Source organism: Anolis carolinensis, chromosome 6 (genome assembly GCF_035594765.1).
Source record: "Anolis carolinensis isolate JA03-04 chromosome 6, rAnoCar3.1.pri, whole genome shotgun sequence".
NCBI lineage: Eukaryota > Metazoa > Chordata > Lepidosauria > Squamata > Dactyloidae > Anolis > Anolis carolinensis.
Genome location: NC_085846.1, coordinates 58,614,236 through 58,640,488, shown reverse-complemented (window position 1 = coordinate 58,640,488; position 26,253 = coordinate 58,614,236). Strand labels below are relative to the sequence as shown.

General features: G+C 40.0%; 1 protein-coding gene across 2 annotated transcripts in view; it reads left to right on the top strand.

Annotated features, from left to right (window-relative positions):
* The window catches only part of bbs9 (Bardet-Biedl syndrome 9), a 284,565-nt gene that overhangs the window by 191,032 nt on the left and 67,280 nt on the right, over window positions 1-26,253 (top strand). Inside the window, exon 22 of one of the 2 annotated variants that reach the window (XM_062984296.1) lies at window positions 18,591-21,991. The exons of the other annotated variant lie outside the window; for it this stretch is intronic. Within the exon in view, the coding sequence (XP_062840366.1) occupies window positions 18,591-18,607 (17 nt within the window). The 3' untranslated portion in view covers window positions 18,608-21,991. Of the gene's footprint in view, window positions 1-18,590; window positions 21,992-26,253 lie in introns of those variants that run through there. 2 annotated transcript variants of the gene reach the window in all.

Below are 26,253 nucleotides of genomic sequence, written 5' to 3'. Positions count from 1 at the left end.
ATTCCATTTTGAAGTGGGAACTCCTGGGATAAAGGTATTGGGATGGGCACCAAGAATAAGTTTCCTTTTTTGAGAACCTATTGAAAAGGATTTTTAACTTTTCTTGGTCAAATATTATTTTTATGTGAGATCAGAACTGTAATTTCATGACAATTAGATTTGATAAAGTTATAGGGAAACAGAGCAATATGTCAAAGTGTTTCTTTCTTGCTTGCTTTTGATTTGGTGAATAATTTGAATTTGATTGTTTTCTAGAGATGACTCTGTGGAGCAGGCTCGTAGCCAGGATTTTGATTCTGGGTGGGCTGAGTCTGAGTGTGAGTCTGAGTGAGAGAGGATCTACCCTAGCAAACCCTTTGTATCATTATCCCAATACCCCCATGAGCATGGTGATCAGATCATGATATGAATAAACATAACAGTTTGTTACAGTTTATAAACATAACCAGGGCAGTGAAAAGGAAAGAGAGTGCACCGAGGGCCCAGGTGTGGACAAGGATGCCACTGTGCCACGTACCAGTAAGGCCTTCTCGCAGACAACTCTGAGAATGAAGCCCCTCAAGCTCTCTCCCCCCCCCCCCCCCCCGGCTACATGCGTGCTGTGGAGTATACTTTCTTCTAAGAAACGCATTCATCTTTTAGAGGATTGATGTGTATCTGATCTTAAAATTGTTTGCTATATGAATTGTCAAAGTAGAGAACTTGGCAATAACTTTACGGTCCATAATCCTGTAGGATTGCAGCTGTAGGGGAAGCTTGCAGGCTGGATGAGTCTATTTTGCAGACGAAACAGTGGTTAAAAGGGATAAGAAGAAACTGAAAGAATCATTTAAATAATGATTTAAATGAGCACTGGTGGTGAAGTGTGTTAAAAGCACTGAGCTGCTGAACTTGCTGACCAAAAGGTCGCAGGTTCAAATCCCGGGAGCGGAGTGAGCGCCTGCTGTTAGCTCCAGCTTCTGCCAACCTAGCAGTTCGAAAACATGCCACTGTGAGTAGATCAATAAGTACCACTCCGGTGGGAAGGTAATGGCGCTCCATGCAGTTATGCCGGCCACATGACCCTGGAGGTGTCTACAACGCTTAGAAATGGAGATGAGCACCAACCCCCAGAGTCAGACATGACTGGACTTAACGTCAGGGGAAATACATTTTATCACATGTAGTGGATCATGACATGTAGTGAAAAATGAAAAAATATCAGACAGATACAGTCATTGATTTAAGAAATCTTCAAAATGAAGTTGCAGTTAAAAGCAAAGCTGTTTTTATTGCCGTTGATTAATGGACAGATTAATGAACAGATTCAAGGTCTGAAGTATTAAGTAAAATATGCTCAGAAATGGAAAAATCCGGAGATTTTTGAAATGACAAAAACACACATTTTATCCTTTCTGACCAGAGAGGTCTTTGAACAATTTTTGAAAGAGTGAGAACCTATTTAATTTTTATCAAGAAAACAAAAGGGAAATCACACATGGCTTTTGATTGTTATTCTCACATTAGAAGTATAAATGTCTGTATAAATAGAATGAGGGAAGTGAAGGATATATTTGTATTTGTGTCTTTCCTCAGGACATGAGATGTGATTTTGAGATTTTATTCTCTTTTTGAGTGGTGGGGTAGTAGTATTATTTCTTTTATGCTGTTTTTGTTTTTTCTTCTATGTTTATGCGTTTGTAATCTATTGTGTTTTTTTCTTTTTTGTATATATTTTATATTGTAATAAATATATAATATAAAATTAAATAAACCCTCATCAATTACTCTGTTTAGAAATTATTACAGCGTCAATTTTGTGAATCATACATTTAACTTAACTCTCATAAACAATGAGAACAATGAAATAAAATTTTAAAACTGTAATTGACTGAATATTAATATATTTTATTTTAATCCTATTTTAATCTATGTTTAATAGTTTTTTCACATGTAAAGTGAAATTTTGAAATTTGCAGATGTACTGGAAGGTGAGCATTATGTTTCGTTGAGAATGAATTGTATATAATGAGTTTAAACATTTCATAGATATCTATATTATATCCCCCCCTCTCCAAGCTTTTATGACAGTGTTATGTGCTAGGGTAAGTAGGAGGTTTTCATCTGTTCAAGTAGTATTGCTTGAATGGAAGAAAGGAATTTGAAATGCAACAAAGAAAGGTAATTGGTTGAATAACAAGAAAGATGAAAAGTAAGCATCCCAACATTTCTTTCAATGGGGTGTTAGATTCAGTTGAAAGAGAAACAGGTACAATTTCCATAGTCTACAAAATCCTTTGAAAGGTGAAGCAACACATGGCCGGAGAAAGCTGAAAGTCTAAATGAAAAGTATTGCCAGCTGTATAGGACTAATAGTGTCCCAAACCAAATGATACCTTTCAAAGATAATGTTTTGGTTTTAATTATATTTTTATTCAAGATCTAACATTTATTTATTTATTTATTTATTTATTTATTTATTAGACTTGTGTACAGCTACTCCCAGTTTGACTCAGAACGGTTTACAGAAATAGATTAAAACAATACACTTAGCTTTAAAATAACAATAAAAACAACAATAAAACAGACATTAATGCTGTGATTTTATTATTTTAAGTAATAATTCAGCAGTAGACTCAATTTGTTGTAGATCTTGAGATCTTAAAAAAGGAGTTTGTCCCTTTTTAAAATAAGACTAGCTGTGCCCGGCCACGCGTTGCTGTGGCTTTTTTTTAGTGATGTTGGTCAATCTACATTGGGTTTTATTTTTGTTGTGACCGTCAACAAAAATTATACAGTATTATTTATTCATTTATTACATTAAAGACATATGATAGGATATTACGCTATAACATATACGACTATTTCACAATATTAGTAGTAATATATATATATATATATTGTTTTGTTTTGTTATTAGTATTATATTGTAGTGTATTATAATATTATTAGCAGTATTATATGTATATACAATGTATTGTATTATATATGTATTGTATTATTATATATATTAATATATTGCAAATTGGCCCCAGAGTACGGAATGGCCTTGTAGTTTCAAAGCTTGGGTGGTTCCGTGTGTTAGAGGGGGGGAATGCTTTGTTGGGAGGTGCTAGGTGGTCCTGATTGTTTCCTGGATGGAATTTGTGTGTTTTCAGACTGTTGTTGTTTATTTACTGTGCTGAGATGAGAGAGTGATGAGTACGGAATGGCCTTGTAGGTTCAAAGTGTGGGTGGTTTCCTGTGTGAAGGGGGGAATCCTTTGGTGGGAGGTGTTAGATGGCCCTGATTGTTTCCTGGATGGAATAGCTGTGTTTTTAGAGTGTTGATCTTTATTTACTGTCCTGAGATGATATTGTTGTGTATTATTGTACCACAGTAATTATTTCATATTACAGTAGAATCTCACCCAACATTCGTTTATGCAATGTTCTGGATTATGCAATGGAGTCTGCCTTTTAATAGTCAATGTTTTTGGAGTGAGTGTTTTTAATGTATTGTGATATTTTGGTGGTAAATTTGCAAATACAGTAATTACTACATAGCATTACTGCGCATGGAACTACTTTTTGTGTCAAATTTGTTGTATAACATGATGTTTTGGTGTTTAATTTGAATAATGATGACCTAATTCGATGTGTAATTGGTTTTCCTGAATCCCTTCTTATTATCCAACATATTTATTTATGCAACGTTCTGCCGGCTTGTTTATGTTGGATAAGTGAGATTCTAGTGTATATTTATAATGTGATATTATTTGTTTAGAAGTGGATTATATGAGGCGCCTTCTGTTATAACAATAATAATTATTATAGTCTTGAATGATTATCATTGTGATAAAAATAATAACTACTTATTATTAGTTGTTATTATATTGTTGAATGATTATCAATGTTATAATAATAATTATTAATTTGTGAATGATTATTACTATAATAATAATAATAATTTTCTATTATTACGATTTGTTAATACATTGTTGAATGATTGTCAGTGTTATAATAATAAGAACTGACTATTATTATGAATTATTATGTTCTCGAATGATTATCAGTATTATACTAATAATAAATTAGTATTATTATTGGTGATTATTACATTCTTAACTGATGATCAGTTATTATATTAATAATTATTACAGGGAAGGGAAAGGTGAGGGCGATAGGGTTTGAGAGGGGAAAAAGGGGGGCTTCTGAGGCATTGGAGGGGTTGTAATTTGTGGGTGAGAACAACAACAACAATAACAACAACAGAAAAGGGGGAAGCTCCTTTTCCCCATCAGCCGTTTAACCGGGTGAGGGGGAAAAGGAAGGGCCCTGAGGCCGGGAAGGGCGGGGGTTGGTGCCCCAAACAACTCGAGGGGAGGTCCAGGCCTGCTCGAGGGCCGTGCCCTCCTCTTCCCCCCTCACCTTGAAGAGCTTGAAGACCTCCGAGAAGAACCGAGAAGGGAGGAGGAGAGAGGGTGAGGCGGGGGGGCTCCGCGGGGCCTTCCTCGCATTGGGGGGAGGGGAGAGGGGCGGGAGGAGGGGGCCTGAACGGCAACCGGGGCCCTCCATGGGCCCTGAGGGGGGAGGACATTGAGGGGGAGAGGGCAGAGAGCGACGTGAGGCCCGCACGCCTCCCAGCGCGGCCTCCTCCATCCCGCGCCCAGCAAGGAATCGGCCTTCCTGCCTTCCTTCCTTCAGCTCTGAGGCGAGGTGTGTGTGTGCGCGTGCGGGAAGGGATGAGGGGGGTGCGCGCAGGCGCATATCGCCTGTTGCAGTTTTTGGCCGTTTGTGGCCCTGTGATTGTGTTTGTCATATAAATGTGTTGTATCTTACTGGAGCCGCGCGAGCGCCATAAAGGTTTGAAGCATGGTGTTTTTGCGCATGCGTACTTAGTTTTGGCATTTTTTGGTGTTGTGATAGTGTTTTATGTGTAAATTTGTTGTATCTTACTGGAGGCGGGGATGATGGATTGCGTTGCCAATTTTCGAGTTTGGGGGGGCTGTAGATTTGTTGTTTTGTCCATCGCCGTGATGCCATCACTCTTTTATATATATAGATTGTATTTTTCCAAAGGAGCATATACATTTTTCATTGATTCTGAGGTGTCATAGATTGTAATTACCTCATCACTGGGAGTCCTTGATACGGGGAATCCATAGGGCAGCGGCACAAATCCATCGCCCAGTGCCCCACATCATCTGCTTGCCCATCATGCGCCAGGAAACGTAATGTTCCAGCTTGCCATTTTATATAAGGAACGTTATTTTGCCACTGTTGTATAATGATATGTTCAAAGTACAACAATCTCAGTTTAGTCATCATAGCTTCTAGGTTTAGTTGTCATTTGTTCTCTTGAGGCTTGAACTCTTAATGATGTATGGTACTGTTTTGAAGTTTTTAAATGTGTCTTTAAATCATGTTTAATGCGTTGCAATATTTTTAATGTTTGCGCTTTAATTTTAAAATTGAGTAAATTGAGTATATTTTATTCTGCTGTTTGTCTCTTTTTTTAACTTGTATTGTTTTTAATATATTGTTAGCCATCTGTAGCCCCAGGAGAAGGGTAGGATATATATGAGAATGACAATGACAGCAGCTACAGTAATTTGCTCTAGGGCTTATTTTTTGGGGTGGTGGTGGTGGTGTTGCAGTCCGTGGTATTTGCAGAACTTTCCTTCAGCACCTCATTTCAAATTAGTTGTTTCTCTTTCTATCAGTTTTCTTCATTGTCTTACTTTCACAACCACAGATAGAAATGGAAAATGACATTGACAATCCTCACTTTGGTATCCCATGATATATCTTTACACTTGAGGATGTTGTCTAATGTCTTCATAGCTATCCTTCCAAGTGCTAGTCTTCTGATTTCTTGATTGTTTATTATTTCTTTTAATGTTAATCTCTAAACATGTTATTGTCTAATACTTTAAGCCTCTCCCATGATTATTCCCCCTCATCTCATAATCGTCCTTAATATCTCTTGTTACTGACTGAGCACTAATGTGGAAGATACTTTGCATAATTTAAGCTCTTGAAGCCTGAATGGTAAAGAAATAAGTAAGTCTGGCAGAAAACAGGAATGTTTGTTTGTTCAACAGCATAATATTAAGAGCGTAAGCCCAGGTCATATCCAGGCATGAAGCCAACCTAACCAAAACAAAGTGATGTTTGAGAGAATTTTTTTTTAAAAAAGTGATTGCTTGAAAAGAAGTTGAAAAAGCATACTGTATTGATATGAAAGGGTTGCTAATATCTAATGACTGCTTTATTTGGATGGCAAGCAGCCAGGAAATAGTGGTCTTTACAGTGTTCTCACAAAGAATGAATCATTGAACTTAGGCCAGTTAAGATCTGCAACTGATTGGGCAGATAGAGACTAGAGATACTATAAAGCTAGTTTTTTTAGAGATTGAGGTTAGGCTGATTCCCATGTGGATACAGCTGTTCATAACAGCTCCAGTGCTGTTCCTGGGTGAGAAATACTCAGAAAATGTTGGCAACAGGGAGGAAGAGAGAACCCTTGCTCTCAAATTATAATGATGTAATTATTATCTGAATAAATAAAAGAACTTTATAATGACTGTCTGTTGTGTGTATATATAATGAAATATTGCTAGGTATATGAATGCTGATTGAAAATTGGATCAAATGGATGCCTTTGTGTTTGACATACACTTGTATAGCATTCCAGGGGTGTCCAAACTTTTTAAACCGAGGGCTAGTTGATGGTCCTTCAGCCTGTTGGGGGGCCAGAATATAGTTTGAAAAAAAGCACGAATGTATTCTTCTGCACACTGCATATGTTTTATGTGTAGTGCAAAAAAAAAAAAAAACCATGAAAAAACAATACAATATATAAAATGAAGAACAATTTAACCAATGTAAACATACCAGTCTTTCAGTGGTAAGTGTGGGCCTGCTTTTAGCTGATGGGAGAGTCAAATTAATTAAGACTGTTGTGTGCCTTCAAGTCATTTCAGATAGTGACATATGCTGTCTCAGAGTCTGGTGGAGTCTCATTGGGGGTTTTTCAGCAGAGGCGTCAGGGCTATCTGCCAGGAGGGCTTTTATTTTGGTGGGGGGGGGTGGCTTATAGCCACCTCGGCTGCCTGGCTCTCCCCTTTTCTTCCCAAGGGAAGAGCCGCAGTGAAGGGCAGCCTTTTTGGAAGACAAGGGGCGGCTTCGTGGGGCAAAGGCGGGCAGAGGAGGGAAGCCAGGCAGATGCCCGAACTCCAAGGCCCGCCCTTCCCAATTATGGAGCATTGACGGTGGTGGCAGCAGCAAGTCCCTTGGGCAAGCAGGGCAATTGGGAAGCCTTCCTTTGCAAATAAATAAATAAAAGGTTGTGGGTAAGAGAGGGGGGGCACTGAGACGGGATGCCCGTCTCAGTGGCTGGAGCCACCGGAGGAGAAGGTGTCACTTAATAGGGGTGAAGGGACGCAAGAGGCCAGCATCTCTCCTTCTCTGCCACCCATTCCAGAGCCCTGATCCCCAAGAAGGGAGGAAGGAAGGAACGTCAAGAAAGGGAGGGAGGAAGGAAAGAAGCAAGGGAGGGAGTGCTGGAGAGAGAGGGCCAGTGGAAATTTGAACAGGGGCCACAGTTGGGCCCCAGGCCAGACTTTGGACATACCTGGCCTTACATGTATGGGATCAAGATCAATTTGCTAAGTTGAATATGAAATAATTTGATGAAGATAGGAGTATTCTGTCAGATTGTCAGGATGTGATCGGCCCAGCATTCACAACAAAGCTGAACTGTTCCCACCCTACCAGAATTAATTGGGATGGGGAATGATCTAACTGATAAGAGCCATATAGCTGGGGAGTTTGATTTGTGACTCGCTCTGATCTTCGAGCCTGGGAAAGGGATTTTGGGAAATAGGTCTGAACATGGAAGGGGGGGCGGAGGGAAGAAGCAGTTTGATATGTTAATATGTTGGGGCTTGAGCAGGTTTCATTTAGTAGTAGCTTTGCACTTGTCTTGGCAAGAAGGATTTCAATAAAGTGTATCCACAGAATATCTGTGTGAGCCTACTTTGTGTCCTACATCTTCCAAGGACTGACACAGATAGTATAATGTCTTGTGTGTGAAGTATAATTAGCAATATACTATGTGCCTAGAAGATATACAGTATGTTTACAATCAAATAGCTTAAAAGAATAATAGAGAACCTACTTATTCTCCTAAGATCTAAGACTTAAGGGTTCTTAAGTAATCCCATTTAAGCATTCTTAAGTCTTGCATCTCAGGTTAATTGATACCCATATGCTCTTTCTGCATGGGCTATAGTTTCCTCCACAAGTTTGGAGGCAGGCAGGCATCTCCAAACAGATACAGCTGAAAAGTGGCAAAGAACCTTCAGTCCAAAGAGATGAAGGTTGGGAACCATGCCCATTTCCATTCATGCTGCTACTTTAATGTTCAGACAAGCTATACAGTCTCCCATTCTTTTCTTTTTTAAAAAACTTTCCTTGACCTTCTTCTTCTGCCTATTTTTCAGTCTTATTCTTGAAATTTCTGGAATCTGCTGTTCTCGCTGTCATTATGTTCTCATTTCTGATTCCACTCTTGACTGCTTCGCTAGTATGGCTTCTGTTGTCTGAGGTTGATTGAGACTAGCTTTGCTAAAATTAATTCTCTTTTCTAAATGTTTATCTTCCTCATCTTCCTTGAACTCTATGCTTTGTTGGTTAACCCCATAGTGATTCACCCTCCTCATTGAAGAACTACATTAGGACAGATATTAATGTAATTCCACTAAGCTGATCCAACAAAGGTGAAAACCCATGCAGAGCTAAATGATAGCAGAGCTTATGATATCAAATGCTTCTGTAACCAATGCAAGAGCCTATTATTCAAGGAAGAGAACTTCTACAATTATCCGTACTGAATCCTGATCTATAGTTATGCCAGAATTATAGGATATCTCACTCTATTTACTTTATTTTGTTTTAAAATTTTATATCCTGTCTTTATTCCCCGAGAGTGAACTCAAGACAATGAACAGATAACCTTCCTCAATTAAAGTACCACTGCCTTTGTTAAACCCTTTTTACATCTTTGGACCATTGAAAATAAATCAACAATAGTGTGCTATGCTAATAATATAATATATTGCATGTACATAAAATATTGATCATATTATTGTAATGCAATATAATACTAACAATAATACAATATAATATAGTAATTATATATTATATATTACATGTAATATTATTAATAATACTGCAGTATAGTGGTATAGTACAATATAGTAATATATAATAATATTGTGTTATGCTAATAATATAATATATTATTATATGTATATATAACTTGTAAGCCACTCTGAGTCCCCTTTGGGGTGAGAAGGGCAGGATATACATGTTGTAAATAAGTAGATAATTAATAAACAATGATCTTAGGTAATACAATTTTTGTTCCTGGGTTACAAGTGTCATTTTCTAATTGATTCTATCCTAAAAACATGGAAAAAGCTTACTAAACTACAAAAGCTTTGTTTTTGTAGGACATCCTAAGGCTATAGTTTTTAATTGTTTTTAATTATAGTTTTTTTTTATAGTTTTTAATTATAGTTGTAATATCTCACAGAGTGTCAACCAATTCAACATAGTTTGTCGCAACCACAAACATGAAGCTTCTGGAGTATAATAATTTTCAAGCCAGGAACATTTTTTTTTCAAATTTTATTACATAGTGTGATCTACGACTGGTCCATGAGGTCACGAAGAGTCGGAAACGACTAAACGACTGAGCAGCAACAGTGATCTACGAGTACAATACAGTTGCCAGCTTCTTATTTTGAACCCAAATACCACATTATATTACTCTATTGCAATTCCTGCATTGGTTACATTTTTTATTCTAAGCCCAATTTAAAAAGCCATAATTGCTTTTAAAGGTAAACAGAAGCCTCCAAATGTTTTGAACTACCAAGCCCTGATGATGCAAATTGAGGGCCCTTCCACACAGCCATATAACCCAGAATATCATGGCAGATAATCCACAATATCTGATTTGAACTGGATTATTTGAGTCCACACTGCCATATACCGGTAATCCAGTTCAACGTTGATTTCATACAGCTGTTTGGAAGGGGCCTGAGACTCATGGGTCTTAGTACAAAATATCTAGTGCACTAGCTCTCAACCTGTGGGCCCCCACATGTTTTGGCCTTCAACTCCCAGAAATCCTAACAGATGGGAAACTAGTGGGATTTCTGGGAGTTGTAGGCCAAAACATCTGGGAACCCACAGGTTGAAAACCACTAAAGGACAAGTAATTGTTTACTCCTGATTTGTACAGTGTTAGTTCATAATTTCATACATTTTAACAGTGAATCAGGAATTCACAATTTATAGCTGATAGCCCACTATTAGCTTCCAGTGAGAATCAAATACACTATCTTACTGGATAATATAACTAAATTGTTATATCAGCATTGGTTGCTGGTTACAAATTGATGGTCATGATGTACCGTACATACTTGAAGATACAAGTTTTTCAGCCCTTATTTATGAGCTGAAAAAGCCTCCCCCGCTTATAATCAGGTCAAGGTCAAGGCCAGCAACAGAGCCTGCAGTCTATTGCTTGCAATATGTGATCTATTTCTCTCTTCTTCCTTATCAGTGTGTTTTCTTTTGCAAAGCCTCCCTCCTCTTAATCAAGGGAATGTTTTGAAAAGAGACACCATTTCAAGTCAGGAAGAAGAAATATATATATTCATTAATCTTATGAAAGTATTTTCCCCTGAAATATTTGTTAAACTCTCCTACAGATATATAGGCAAGCTTTTGCCATCCCTATGTACCTTTATATGTGTATATATCTATATGCATTAATTTTATATATGAATTTCCCCTCAAATGTTTGCAGGTCTTTGCCAATCCTTTATACATATAGATCCATGTACCTGTGTATCTGTAGCCATACATATACATTATTTTTATATATGAACTAGCTGTGCCCGGCCACGCGTTGCTGTGGCTTTTTTTTAGTGATGTTGGTCAATCTACATTGGGTTTTATTTTTGTTGTGACCGTCAACAAAAATTATACAGTATTATTTATTCATTTATTACATTAAAGACATATGATAGGATATTACGCTATAACATATACGACTATTTCACAATATTAGTAGTTATATATATATATATATATATATATATATATATTGTTTTGTTTTGTTATTAGTATTATATTGTAGTGTATTATAATATTATTAGCAGTATTATATGTATATACAATGTATTGTATTATATATGTATTGTATTATTATATATATTAATATATTGCAAATTGGCCCCAGAGTACGGAATGGCCTTGTAGTTTCAAAGCTTGGGTGGTTCCGTGTGTTAGAGGGGGGGAATGCTTTGTTGGGAGGTGCTAGGTGGTCCTGATTGTTTCCTGGATGGAATTTGTGTGTTTTCAGACTGTTGTTGTTTATTTACTGTGCTGAGATGAGAGAGTGATGAGTACGGAATGGCCTTGTAGGTTCAAAGTGTGGGTGGTTTCCTGTGTGAAGGGGGGAATCCTTTGGTGGGAGGTGTTAGATGGCCCTGATTGTTTCCTGGATGGAATAGCTGTGTTTTTAGAGTGTTGATCTTTATTTACTGTCCTGAGATGATATTGTTGTGTATTATTGTACCACAGTAATTATTTCATATTACAGTAGAATCTCACCCAACATTCGTTTATGCAATGTTCTGGATTATGCAATGGAGTCTGCCTTTTAATAGTCAATGTTTTTGGAGTGAGTGTTTTTAATGTATTGTGATATTTTGGTGGTAAATTTGCAAATACAGTAATTACTACATAGCATTACTGCGCATGGAACTACTTTTTGTGTCAAATTTGTTGTATAACATGATGTTTTGGTGTTTAATTTGTATAATGATGACTTAATTCGATGTGTAATTGGTTTTCCTGAATCCCTTCTTATTATCCAACATATTTATTTATGCAACGTTCTGCCGGCTTGTTTATGTTGGATAAGTGAGATTCTAGTGTATATTTATAATGTGATATTATTTGTTTAGAAGTGGATTATATGAGGCGCCTTCTGTTATAACAATAATAATTATTATAGTCTTGAATGATTATCATTGTGATAAAAATAATAACTACTTATTATTAGTTGTTATTATATTGTTGAATGATTATCCATGTTATAATAATAATTATTAATTTGTGAATGATTATTACTATAATAATAATAATAATTTTCTATTATTACGATTTGTTAATACATTGTTGAATGATTGTCAGTGTTATAATAATAAGAACTGACTATTATTATGAATTATTATGTTCTCGAATGATTATCAGTATTATACTAATAATAAATTAGTATTATTATTGGTGATTATTACATTCTTAACTGATGATCAGTTATTATATTAATAATTATTACAGGGAAGGGAAAGGTGAGGGCGATAGGGTTTGAGAGGGGAAAAAGGGGGGCTTCTGAGGCATTGGAGGGGTTGTAATTTGTGGGTGAGAACAACAACAACAATAACAACAACAGAAAAGGGGGAAGCTCAGCCTGGGCCAACTTGGGCCTTCCCTTGACTTGTTTTGGGCGCCAACTTCCACCCTTCCTGGCCTGAGGCTCTTTCCTTTTCCCCATCAGCCGTTTAACTGGGTGAGGGGGAAAAGGAAGGGCCCTGAGGCCAGGAAGGGCGGGGGTTGGCGCCCCAAACCACTCGAGGGGAGGTCCAGGCCTGCTCGAGGGCCGTGCCCTCCTCTTCCCCCCTCACCTTGAAGAGCTTGAAGACCTCCGAGAAGAACCGAGAAGGGAGGAGGAGGAGAGAGGGTGAGGCGGGGGGGGCTCCGCGGGGCCTTCCTCGCATTGGGGGGAGGGGAGAGGGGCGGGAGGAGGGGGCCTGAACGGCAACCGGGGCCCTCCATGGGCCCTGAGGGGGGGGAGATTGAGGGGGAGAGGGCAGAGAGCGACGTGAGGCCCGCACGCCTCCCAGCGCGGCCTCCTCCATCCCGCGCCCAGCAAGGAATCGGCCTTCCTGCCTTCCTTCCTTCAGCTCTGAGGCGAGGTGTGTGTGTGCGCGCGCGGGAAGGGATGGGGGGGTGCGCGCAGGCGCACATCGCCTGTCGCAGTTTTTGGCCGTTTGTGGCCCTGTGATTGTGTTTGTCATATAAATCTTACTGGAGCCGCGCGAGCGCCATAAAGGTTTGAAGCATGGTGTTTTTGCGCATGCGTACTTAGTTTTGGCATTTTTTGGTGTTGTGATAGTGTTTTATGTGTAAATTTGTTGTATCTTACTGGAGGCGGGGATGATGGATTGCGTTGCCAATTTTCGAGTTTGGGGGGGCTGTAGATTTGTTGCTTTGTCCATCGCCGTGATGCCATCACTCTTTTATATATATAGATTTAGCCTCATATGTTTGCAAGTCTCTGCAAATATCTATATAAAGGGAGATGTCTGGATAGATATGAATATATTCTTACCTACCTATGTATAGGGCTTGCAAATATTACAGGGGGGAAATGAACACACTAATATATATAGACATGTCTAGATAGAGGGCTTACAAATATTGTAGGGGAAATGCGCGCGCACACACAGGGGATTTGCAAATGTTTCAGGGGAAAATGTATATGTGAAATTAGTATCTATAATTATAGATCTATATCTAGCTCTGCATTGTTTATATAAGCATTGAATGGTTCCCCTGTTACTATGTTGGAAGCCGGCCTGAGTCCCCATGGGGAGATAGGGTGGGATCCAAATGAAGTTGTTTATTATTATTATTATTATTATTATTATTATTATTATTATTATTATTATTAGATTATTGCTAATACCATATTGTTTTTGTTGCCCCTACTTTTCCACTTATAGAGCTAGTTTATTGTTTTGTTTTGTTTTTAAATATGGTAAATCTTCAAAAGCATTTAACCTACTGATGCCTCGATTAATGAAATTTTATTGGTATCTATTTTTATTTTGAAATTTACCCGTAGCTACTGCATTTCCCACCCTCAGCTTATACTCGAGTCAATAAGTTATCCCAGTTTTTTGTGGTAAAATTAGGTGCCTCGGCTTATATTCGGGTTGGCTTATACTCGAGTATATATGGTATTCATAACAGGGCTTCTTAAACATTTCCCACTTATGATCCCACTTATGATATGGTGCACTACTATGCATGAAAGAATCTTCATTTTTGTTTTCTCTCAATTTCTCATTTCATGTATCTTAAGTTGTTTTTCACCATGTACACACGAGTTTATGATCATACACATTTCGTTGACATAAGCCCCAGTTTTCGGAACACTAATCTTTGCATTTTATGTCTTTTATATACTGATAGATAACTGTTTTGGTTTACATAGTGGTTACAGAAGGGTGAACTAAATGAATACGTTTCCTCCTCTTATTTAATTATTTCAATATTGTACTTTGGGAGGAAAATGTAAATTGTATCCAGTTTTTATTTCCAATAAATCTTTTGGCTACAGATGTAGCTGGTGGCACTCATGCCAAGAGACTAGTAAATCCACTCTTAAGTTTTAGTCTCGACTTTAAATAAACTATCATAAGTATATTTGAGAGATAGAGATCAGCCCCTTGAACAATTGGAATAAAACTCAGGTTCACCACCCCACTCACGTGAAAGCCACTAGCTGCTATTGTGTAAGTTTGTTTTATTGCACATAGAATGAATGGCCTCCCCAATACCAAGTCAAAGGATATTCTAATGGCTCCGAAATATTACCACATAAGAAAGAAGTTTCCAAGCTTTTTATAAATTTTATAAAAAGCTTGGGCAAAGGAAAATAAATGGATTGCTTGTTCTTTGAAAGTGAATCCAGCAATCATTTTATGTAACAACAATACAAATAATCTAGTTTCTTTTCTTTTTTAAACTTTGAGTTAGCATTTGATGTTATAATTAATTTTCTGTAATTAGCATCAGGCTATACTAAATGTTTCATGAAAGGCATGAATGAATGTTGTGCCAAGAAGGGGTAGAAATGACCACTGTGCTGAGCCAATTTTAAAAACTTCTATTTGAATCCAATTGGCACACTTAACCATGACTAATTTTCTCCTTGAGACAAGCACATTAGTGCGTGCTGTCCCTGTGCCACTGCTGTCTGTGTTGTCAAGAAAATGTCTTTTCGGTTACTGAGCTACTGTTGCTCTTTTGACTGAAAACAGTAGTTTATCTGGAACTATGTCCAAAAGACTTTGGTTCTGATATCAGCTTTGCTATTTAAAAACCACATAAGCCACCACAATGATGTAATTTACTTTCAGGCACTTGCTTTTTAATCCTGCATGAAACCTTTTGATATTAATGGCATTATTATATTTTGCCAATATCACCCATTATGTCTTCAATCAAGTGCTCATCTTAATCCCTTGGGATTTAATTGTAGAGAAGCTTTCATTTACTTTGATTTACATACACAGCAAAGCTCTTTGTCTTGTTGAGAGAAGAGGCAGGGAAATTCTTTACCATCTTGTTATATTATAAGAAGCTAGAGCCAGCAAATTTTCCTTCCTCAGGAGAATTACTACTATCTGACCTCCTTTTGAACTTGGAATTTAGTAGCTGCCATTCCCCTGACATTTGCTGCTGTAGACTAGGAAAGCTAGACTTATGAATAAACTGTGGTTCTCCTAAGTAAATTTTGACAAATCCCAAGTACATCAAAGATAGGAAGAACAGCCTGTCACCATATAGCGAGCACTCTTATTATTGCTCCTGGCAACAAGAACTGTTGCTTCCACAGTCTAAAAAATATAGGGCTGTATGTGAAATACAATGGCTTGAAAACTGTTCTTTGCATTTATAGGTTTCAATAATAACAGTGTAAAAAATCTGCAGAAGATTATGAAAGGTGTAGAAACAATGGTTTTTCTTAACCATGTTCGTCAAGCTAATCCTCTTGCCCATTCTGCAACAGCAATAAGTCTGGAGGATTTCCACATTGCTAATTTTACAATGAGTTGGTGAGAGTAAGTGAAACATGTCACTTCAATCGTTTTTAATTTTCCTTATGTATAAATCATATTGTTATCAAACAGGAGACCCAAAAACGAGGATCGGATGAATTTCCCCTTGAGGTTCCCCTCTGTCACCTCTTCCTAATTCCCCAAAACAAATAGAGCCTCCCCTGTAGGGTCTGGCCTCAAGTTGCATGAGCAGCACCACATATTTCCCCCATACTTCCACCATCACAGCAGGACCTGACCCCAACCAGTTTGCCCTGCCTCACTAAGACCCTAAATCAAGTAGAAACTTCCTCATCCACTTTGCCATATCTGCAAAGCACATTAGGGTACCCAAGCAGCCATTGACTTTAAAATCCTAGACCCATCAAGGCATCTGGGATTATATTATCCCAAACATAATCTCTCAACTTTGCCTTTATTGGACTGGGCTGTGGCGCAGCTGGCTACTAACCAGCTGCAGTAAATCACTACTGACCGAGAGGTCATGAGTTCGAAGCCTGGGTCGGGTTAAGCCCCCAACCATTAAATAGCCCGGCTTGCTGTTTATCTAAGCAGCCCGAAAGACAGTTGATTCTGTCAACTAGGAAATTTAGGTACGCTTTCTGTGGGAGGCTAATTTAACTAATTTACAATACCATAAAACTGCCAGCAGCACATGGAAAGGAATGAGGAAGTACAGCACTCGGTGTCACTCGTGGATGATGAAGCAACAGCTCACCCTGTGGCTGGACTTGAGCATACCCTCATGAAGCTGGAAATGTTAAAATTGCCTCTGTGTGTGTCTATATTGTATGTTATTTGTCTGATGGCGTTGAATGTTTGCCATATATATGTTCATTGTAATCCGCCCTGAGTCCCCTTCAGGGTGAGAAGGGCGGAATAGAAATACTGTAAATAAATAAATTTATTTAATTCCTAGACCCTCCCAAAGAGGCAGACACAGGCAATAGACAGCTTTAAATGCAACCAATGAAAGTTTGTTCCAAACTATGTATGCACTAATCACAAACGATAAGAGGGGATGAGTGGGGGAAAATGCTAATTATTCAAATGCTTACCATTGTGTGAACGATGATAAACACATTAAAGTATTACAAAGAAGTTCCATGGGACTTGATTCTGAGTGGATATGGGCAAGGCATGGATTTTGCTAAATACAGTAGAGTCTCACTTATCCAACATAAACGGGCCGGCAGACTGTTTTTTAATCCTGTACATAAATGATAACTTTGTTTGGTTCAGGATGTTCTGTTTAGGGCCAATTTTCACTCAAATACTAGAAGCTGCATTAATTAAATCTCATTTAATTCAGCAAACTATTCCACTATGCAATCTTTTTTGGTTTATGTATAAACAGGATTAACTGAAAGGAAATTTATATACAGTGGGCTCTCAGTTAACTGGATCTCTCAAGCAATCAGCAAAAAAAATGGTGCACTACATGAAGTGGTCTGTTTATCTTAATTTGGTTTTAACTACTAATATCAAGTCAATACAGAGATTATGGTATGGCATAGTATGAATACAGTATTGGTTAGACCTATTTTTAACAGTAACTCTTAAGGAACCAGGAACTAAATTTATCCGGCATCTACCAAGCTGCATATGTGCCAATTAAATGAAAGCCTGCTGTATATGATTCTCACAACAGTAGCATTCTAAAAGATTTTGCTATTAGTAGATAGTACCTGGAAACAGAAATATAGGTTAATTTCTTATGTAGACACAAGACGGCAGTGTTTGAATAAAAATCTGACAGATTTGAAGTGGTATAGTCCAGAAAGAACTGTTTTCTCTCTCTCGTTCTTTCTCTTTGGTAGTAAGCTCTTAAATTCCTATCTATAATCTATAAACATGCATTCTGCTTTATGTGTTTTGTAGCTTACCAAAGCATATGATGAGAATATGTTTTAAAGCACTTTTTTCCTAGTTCTAGTTAGTCCTTAGTTAAAAGGGTATAACTATGAAACTGTGTCAGGCTTTAGGAGTATGCCGGCAAGTTTTTGAAGCCATTTCAAGTTTTATAGACTTCCAAGATGATGATTAGCAGCGATTGAGACTGTTAAAATATCTTAAAGACATGTTATATTTTATTGTTCCGTGATTCTTTGATAATTTTTTTGTGTTGCTTGTGCATGGTTTAAATTTAATATTCTGGACAAATGCTGAATAGATCTCACTGAAGTACATTTTTAAGGAGGTGACTAATTATGCGCTTCAGACTCATGCTACGTAGGATTTAGATGTATGAATGGTTTTCTTTTTCATTCCAGTTCACATTGTTGATTTATAGCTTTAGTGCTTGCATACAGCCATGAACTGAGACCTATTTACTTGTCAAGCTGAAAGTGTTGCAGCTATTTCTTTATATTTCTATAGCTGTATTCTTGTATGTATTAAAGCTTTGGGCCTCTGAGTTCGATGGGACCTCTTATCAATCAATGGTCTGTAAAACTGCATATAAATATATTCTGAGAATATTTGTTTCCTAGCTAGAACTGCTTGTGATAGTCTGTGCTCTCTAATGTAAAGCCAATTCAAGTTTGTGTCAAGTTGCTAGACCAACAGTTTTCTGTCTTCAGTCTTCGATTTCCTGATTGTTTTTAATTCATAGTTTTATTGTGTTTCCCCTCAGGTTTTGTAAAGCAATAATATAAACCAGATGGGTTTATATTGCAAGGAGAAGATGGGGTGATGGTGACAGGGGATAGGGAAAAGGCAGAACTGCTTAATGCCTTCTTTGCCTCGGTCTTCTCACAAAAAGAAAGCCATCTTCAACCTCAGCAACATGGAATGGACGAAGGATTGGGGGAAATCCAACCCCAAATAGGGAAACAAGTTGTCCAGGAACACCTGGCCACTCTAAACGAATTCAAGTCGCCAGGGCCAGATCAGCTACATCCAAGAGTATTGAAGGAACTAGCGGAAGTTATTTCAGAACCACTGGCAATCATCTTCGAGAGTTCTTGGAGAACAGGAGAAGTCCCAGCAGATTGGAGGAGGGCGAATGTGGTCCCTATCTTCAAGAAGGGAAAAAAGAACGACCCAAACAATTACCGTCCGGTCAGCCTCACATCAATACCAGGCAAGATTCTGGAAAAGATCATTAAGGAAGTGGTCTGCAAACACTTAGAAACAAATGCGGTCATTGCTAATAGTCAACACGGATTTACCAAAAACAAGTCATGCCAGACTAATCTGATCTCTTTTTTCGATAGAGTTACGAGTTGGGTCGATACAGGGAATGCCGTGGATGTAGCATATCTAGATTTCAGTAAGGCCTTCGACAAAGTCCCCCACGACCTTCTGGCAAACAAACTAGTAAAATGTGGACTAGACAAAACTACGGTTAGGTGGATCTGTAATTGGCTAAGCGAACGAACCCAAAGGGTGCTCACCAATGCGTCGTCTTCATCATGGAAAGAAGTGACAAGTGGAGTGCCGCAGGGCTCCGTCCTGGGCCCGGTTCTGTTCAACATCTTTATTAACGACTTAGACGAAGGGTTAGAAGGCACGATCATCAAGTTTGCAGATGACACCAAACTCGGAGGGATAGCTAACACTCCAGAAGACAGGAGCAGAATTCAAAACGATCTTGACAGACTAGAGAGATGGGCCAAAACTAACAAAATGAAGTTCAACAGGGACAAATGCAAGATACTTCACTTCGGCAGAAAAAATGGAAATCAAAGATACAGAATGGGGGACACCTGGCTTGACAGCAGTGTGTGCGAAAAAGATCTTGGAGTCCTCGTGGACAACAAGTTAAACATGAGCCTACAATGTGATGCGGCAGCTAAAAAAGCCAATGGGATTTTGGCCTGCATCAATAGGGGAATAACGTCTAGATCCAGGGAAGTCATGCTCCCCCTCTATTCTGCCTTGGTCAGACCACATCTGGAATACTGTGTCCAGTTTTGGGCACCGCAGATGAAGGGAGATGCTGACAAGCTGGAAAGCGTCCAGAGGAGGGCGACTAAAATGATTAAGGGTCTGGAGAACAAGCCCTATGAGGAGAGGCTTAAAGAGCTGGGCATGTTTAGCCTGCAGAAGAGAAGGCTGAGAGGAGACATGATAGCCATGTACAAATATGTGAGGGGAAGTCATAGGGAGGAGGGAGCAAGCTTATTTTCTGCTGCCCTGCAGACTAGGACACGGAACAATGGCTTCAAACTACAGGAAAGGAGATTCCACCTGAACATCAGGAAGAACTTCCTCACTGTGAGGGCTGTTCGGCAGTGGAACTCTCTCCCCCGGAATGTGGTGGAGGCTCCTTCTTTGGAAGCTTTTAAGCAGAGGCTGGATGGCCATCTGTCGGGGGTGCTTTGAATGCGATTTCCTGCTTCTTGGCGGGGGGTTGGACTAGATGGCCCTTGAGGTCTCTTCCAACTCTACTATTCTATGATTCTATGATTCTATGATTCTATAAAATGATGGGGACGGGAAAAGAAGAAAATGGAACATGATAGGAGTATGATTACAGCAAATGAAACCGCCTATTCTATTAGCTGAGATATATACACACACATCTGTATATGCTGTCCATATAGCTAATGTTCTCTGAAGTATTACTGTTTACATGTTGCAAAAAAATAGTGAGGTTGTTTTGTTTGTTATCCCATTCAGAGGCTTCATTAGCCCCAAACCTTAAAGAAGAAGGGCATTCCCATATATCAAGGGGATTTGTTATATGTTGTCATCAATACTTAATCTTTCTTTTGTTTATCTGAATTCTTTACAAAACATTTTGGGCATGGCATGCAAGATTTCAGTGTGCCTGGCAATCTCTCTAAAAGTCTTGGGTTGTCTGTTGGAAGAGAGAAAGGCAACCATTCCTTATTCTACTGTTATACAGTTTATATTTTCTGAGTGTGTAGCAGTGGGGCTTCTCATGAAAAATACTTTGAAAACAAAGTATTTCACAACTATTTCTTTAAATTGCTAATACCATATATTTCCAAAATGGTTGCTGTTTGGGCAGAAGAAAGTAATTCACACATTGCTTCTGGTGTTAATGTTTCACATATGGTTACTATAGAGTTAATTGTGCCATAATAATACATAATTATTTATTTCTGTCCATCTTTCTTTCTGACATAGATTATTAAAATTAAGTATCTGTCTTAGGATATTTGACTATCAAGTAAGCACAAATCATTCTACAGTTTCTTCTTTGTGGCCTCTGTGACTCAAACAAATATGTTATCTGTACCAGTGCAGTGCACTATTGGGAACTTACTAGAGTTGTTATGCATTTTTTTTTAAGTGGCACCCCTCAGGGTTTTTTGTTTGTTTGTTGTATCAGCAGCATCAAGATAAGCTGTTTCTACAACTTGGTTTTCTTTGGCAGTTTCTCTGATATTGGCTTCAATGTTGGTTACTTTTTGGCTTATCCTGTTTTAAATCTCCAGTGATGTTTGGCTTCAACTCTGTCAATTTCTTGACTTTTCTTTGGTAGCTCCTTAGACTTCTTTCAGACTCTGATCCTCAGTTTGACTTGACCAAGCTTTTGACTTTAGGTCTTTCCAGACAGGCCCTATATCCCAGGATCTGATCCCAGGTTTTCTGTTTATCCCAGTTTATCTGACAGTACGGACTCATACAATCCAGTTTAAAGCAGAAAACCTTGGATAATATCCTGGGATATAGGGCTTGTCTAGAAGGGCCCTTTGTTTAATTGCAATTTCTTCTTCCGTCATAAGAGCAGTACTACCTGCTGCGCCAAGATACCCGGCTACAACAACCATTATCAATGCCTATTATGCAGAGAATAACATGTGCCTATTGGAAGGCTTTGATAGGCCTGAGAGAAAGATAAATGTAGGTTGAAAACTCTATTACACCGGCAGACCTTGAAGCCATTGTGGAACATACAAACATACATATTTTCACCTTATAGATAGATAGATAGATAGATAGATAGATAGATAGATAGATAGATAGATAGATTACAAACTAGATACTCAACCTAGGACTGATGCTTCTTTTATTGAGGACAGTGTTTTCCATGTTCAAAATAAATTATACTGATTCATTGCTCTGTTTCCTTTTGTATGTGTTTTCAAATGACACCCTCAACTTTATTGGAGGCTAAGAATGGAGAATAGGTGATTCTCTAGATGGCATTAAATGTGTGCTGTTAAGCACTACAAACGGAGAGCGATGGTGAGATTTCAAGTCCAATAATATTTGGAGGACGGCATATTCATCACTTCTGTTATAGATCCTATCAGTAATTTCTCAAAAGAATAGCAAAATGTTCCTTTAGAAGTGGAATATGTCATTCCAGCCACAGTCTGGGAACAACATTTTAATTCCCTATATGTAAGCACGCAAACTGCCCAATTGCTCCCTCTGACTCCGAGCACTACTGACCAAATTGGTCCCTAGTTTACTGTAGAGCAGTAGTTCTCAACCTGGAGTCCCCAGATGTTTTTGGCCTTCAACTCCCAGAAATCCTAAGAGTATGTAAATTGGCTGGGATTTCTGGGTGTTGTAGGCCAAAAACATCTGGGGACCCCAGGTTGAGAACCGTTGCTGTAGAGGAAATTCACAGACTTATTCTAAATCTAAAACAAGGCAAAGCTCCAAACGTGGATAATATCCTACCAGACTTACTAAAGGCCAGCACTGAATGGTGGACTCCAGTGTTAGTTGCTTTTTTCACTAGCATTGATCACTCCACAATTATTCTGGATGATTGAATGAGCCAGGAGCAGAAGTACAAGCAAGTTTCAGGACTGAGTGATCAAAGGACTTGTGCTCTTACACCTAGTTGAAAAATATGTTCTGATAAAAGAGAGATCTCTCTGTGCTACTTTTATAGATTTTAATTCTGCTTTTAACCGCATTTCATGAGACAGATTATGGGAAAAGGTAAGTGGCAAAAATATAGACAGACACCTTGTCAGCTCACCACAGCCGCTCCTGAATGAACACACGAGACTCTCTGTGGTATCACCAGGAACTTTTACTGTAGGAAACATGAACATCGGAAAAGCCAAGAATGGGAGGCTCCGGCCAACCCTCCTTTATATACCCTCCCCCTCATTTGAACAGTCTCTTCCCGCTCAGTAAAACCCCGCGCAAATTCCCCGCCAAGTCCATCAGCCGTTTCTCCTCCGAGTCCTGGGACGCAGGTGTCTTATCAATGTCAGTGACCCTGAAACTCAGAGCCACATCCAGGCTCTAGTAGCAGGGTTCTGACATGGCGTCCTCCTCCCCTTCTTCCTGGAAGGAAAAGATTAAACACAACTATTGTTCTCCGCTGTCCAGAGTTCCTTTATACTTTTTTAACAGGCTGCAATGGAATACCGGGTGTACCTTTCCTAGGTCCTTGGGTAGCCTCAGCTCATAGGTCACTTCGTTTATTCTTTTTGCTACCCTGAATGGCCCTATATAGCGTGGAGCCAATTTCTTGGATGGGAACCCCAATTTCAGGTTTTTTGTGCTCAGCCAAACCAGATCTCCTTCGCCCAATTTGTCCCCCTCTCGGCGCCTACGATCCGCAAAGAGCTTGTACTTCTTTTGTGTTTCCCGCAATGCCTCTACCACGGTTTGCCACCCTTGCTTGATTTTGGCCGGCCATTCCTCGTCGGTCTGGCCCTCCCCTTCTTTCCACTCGGGTAGCCTGGGGAAAGGTGCCACCTCCTGTCCGTATACTATTTCGAATGGGGCACGACCTGTGGCCGAATGTACGGCCCCGTTAAAAGCCATCTCAGCAAACGGAAGAAGGTCCGCCCAATCATCCTGTCTATAATTGGTGTACATCCTTAAGAATTGGCACAGTGTCTGTTGGGTACGTTCGACCCCCCCGTTGGTCGCGGGATGAAAGGCCGAGCTCAGGTTCCTTTCTGCTCCTAACAGCTGTAAGAATTTTCCCCAAAATTTTGCAGTAAATTGGACTCCCCGGTCACTAATTATCTTGTCGGGACACCCATGTAGGCGATATACATGCTTCACATACAAATCAGCAAGTTTTTCAGCTGAAGGGAGTTTTGGCAGAGCCACAAAGTGTGCCTGTTTTGAGAATAGGTCCAATATTGTCCAAATGTATCTGTGGCCTCTGCTGGGGGGTAGTTCGCCTACAAAATCCATGGCTACGCATTCCCATGGCCTCATGGGCTCCACCACCTTCTGCAATAGCCCCTGGGGCTTCCCCGGTGGTGTTTTTCCCTCTGCACATAATTCACACTGCGTGACGTATCCCCTGGCGTCTTTCCTCATTCCGGGCCACCAGCATTGTTTGGCCAACAGTTTAATAGTCCTGGTGGGGCCTAGATGACCCGCACCCTTGTTATCATGGTACTTCCTTAACATTTCTCGTCTTAAACATTCAGGAATATACAATTTCTTATTTACAAACACCAAATCCCCACACAATTCTCCCTTTTCTTTGTTTGTTTGTAACCATTTGTCCATTCCATACGCTCGCTTCAACTCTTCCTCCCATATTTCTCCTCCCCCCGTGGAAATGGCAGTACGTTTGTTTTCTTTGGCCGCTTGTGCTCGAGTTAGTACTGCCAGGCCCCATTGCTTATCAAGAAAAATACTCCCTTCAGATTCCTGAATTCCTCCCCCGTGCTGAGGCATCCGAGAGAGAGCGTCAGCGAGTATATTATGTTTCCCCTGGAAGAATCTGAGTCTGAAATCAAAACGGCTGAAATATTGGGCCCATCTAATTTGCTTCGCTGATAGTTTACGAGGGGATCTTAGATACTGTAAATTTCTATGGTCAGTCCACACCTCAAACGGTGTTCCACTTCCTTCCAGAAAGTGTCTCCAGCACTCTAGTGCTTTTAGAATCGCTAAGGCTTCTCTCTCCCAAATCGGCCAGTTTTTTTCTGTATCGCTAAACTTTTTTGACAGATAGCCACATGGCTTCAGGTTCCCCCCCTCGTCTTTCTGTAGCAGAACTGCCCCATATGCCCGGTCTGACGCATCGCAATGTAATACAAAGGCTTTAGACATATCAGGGTGCTGTAGGACAGGCTCCTCAGTAAAACGCTTTTTAAGGGCTTCGAAAGCTTCCTGGCATTCTATTGTCCAGGTCAGTTTGGCCCCTGGGGCCTTCACTTTGGCTGTTTCTCCCCTACCTTTAGTCTTTAACAAATCCGTTAATGGCAAAGTGAGGCGTGCAAAGTCCTTGATAAATGTTCTATAGAAGTTTGCGAACCCTAGGAAGGATTGCAGCTGCTTCCGTGTTTTGGGGGCTTCCCACCCCCTCACGTCTTCTACCTTCGCAGGGTCCATCGCCACTCCCTGGGAGGAAATCCTATACCCCAGAAAGTCTATCTGGTCTTTATTGAACTCGCACTTGGCAAGCTTCGCATACAGTTTTGCTTCTCTCAACTTTTGCAGGACTTCCCTGACTAGTTCTATGTTCACTTCAACTCTCCGCTTCGGTGGGAAACTGTCTGCTTCCTTCTCATCAAATACGTCCACAAAATCCCGATACTCTGGGGGTAATTTATCTGCCAGTTCTGCTATCCTGATAGAGTCTTCCTCCCCCCTTTTCCCCGGCTCCCTTTCCACTTCCTGGCTCCCTCCTTCCAACTTCATCCTGAAGATCATGCTCTTATCCTCCCAGTTGATTTGCGGGTTGGCCTGCCCCAGCCATGGCATGCCTAGTATAACATTATAGCTGGCTATTTGTGATATCACAAATGACACCTTTCCTTCCCAACTCCCTATCTTACACTTTACATCTTCGGCACTGTACTTAGCTAATGATCCCGATGCTGTGGATCCGTCCAACTGCGAAAAAGCTATTGGGGATTCTAGGTTCGTTCTTTCGCATCCCAATCCCTCGGCTAATTCAGGGGAGATGATGTTCCTGGAACATCCACAATCCACAAATGCTTTGCAGGTTGCTTGTTTGCTGCCACTTTCCAGCTGAATGGGGACCACTATCATGGCTTTGTCCTGACTTACCAACCCCCCCGAGTGGTGCCTCATCGGTGGTTCTTCCTCGGCGCGTTTCCCTGCCACGGCTCTTGGTTTGGGCGGGCCTCCGCCTTCCCCTTTTCTCTGCCAGCACTCGGCAGCCCTGTGGCCCAAACGGCCGCACACGAAGCAGCCCCTCCTGCTGGTGCTCACGTTCCCTGTCGGCTCCGTTCTCCTCCCGGCTGGGGTTGATCCCTCCTTCCGGCTCCCCTCTTTCATCTGCGGCCGCTGCTGTAGCCCTCCTCGGTGCCTCCTCGCCTGGGCCAGCGATGTCTCGATGCGCCCCGCCAGCTGAATCCATCCGCGCAGTGTGTCAGGCTCATCACGATGCACCGCCCAGGAGAGGATCTCCC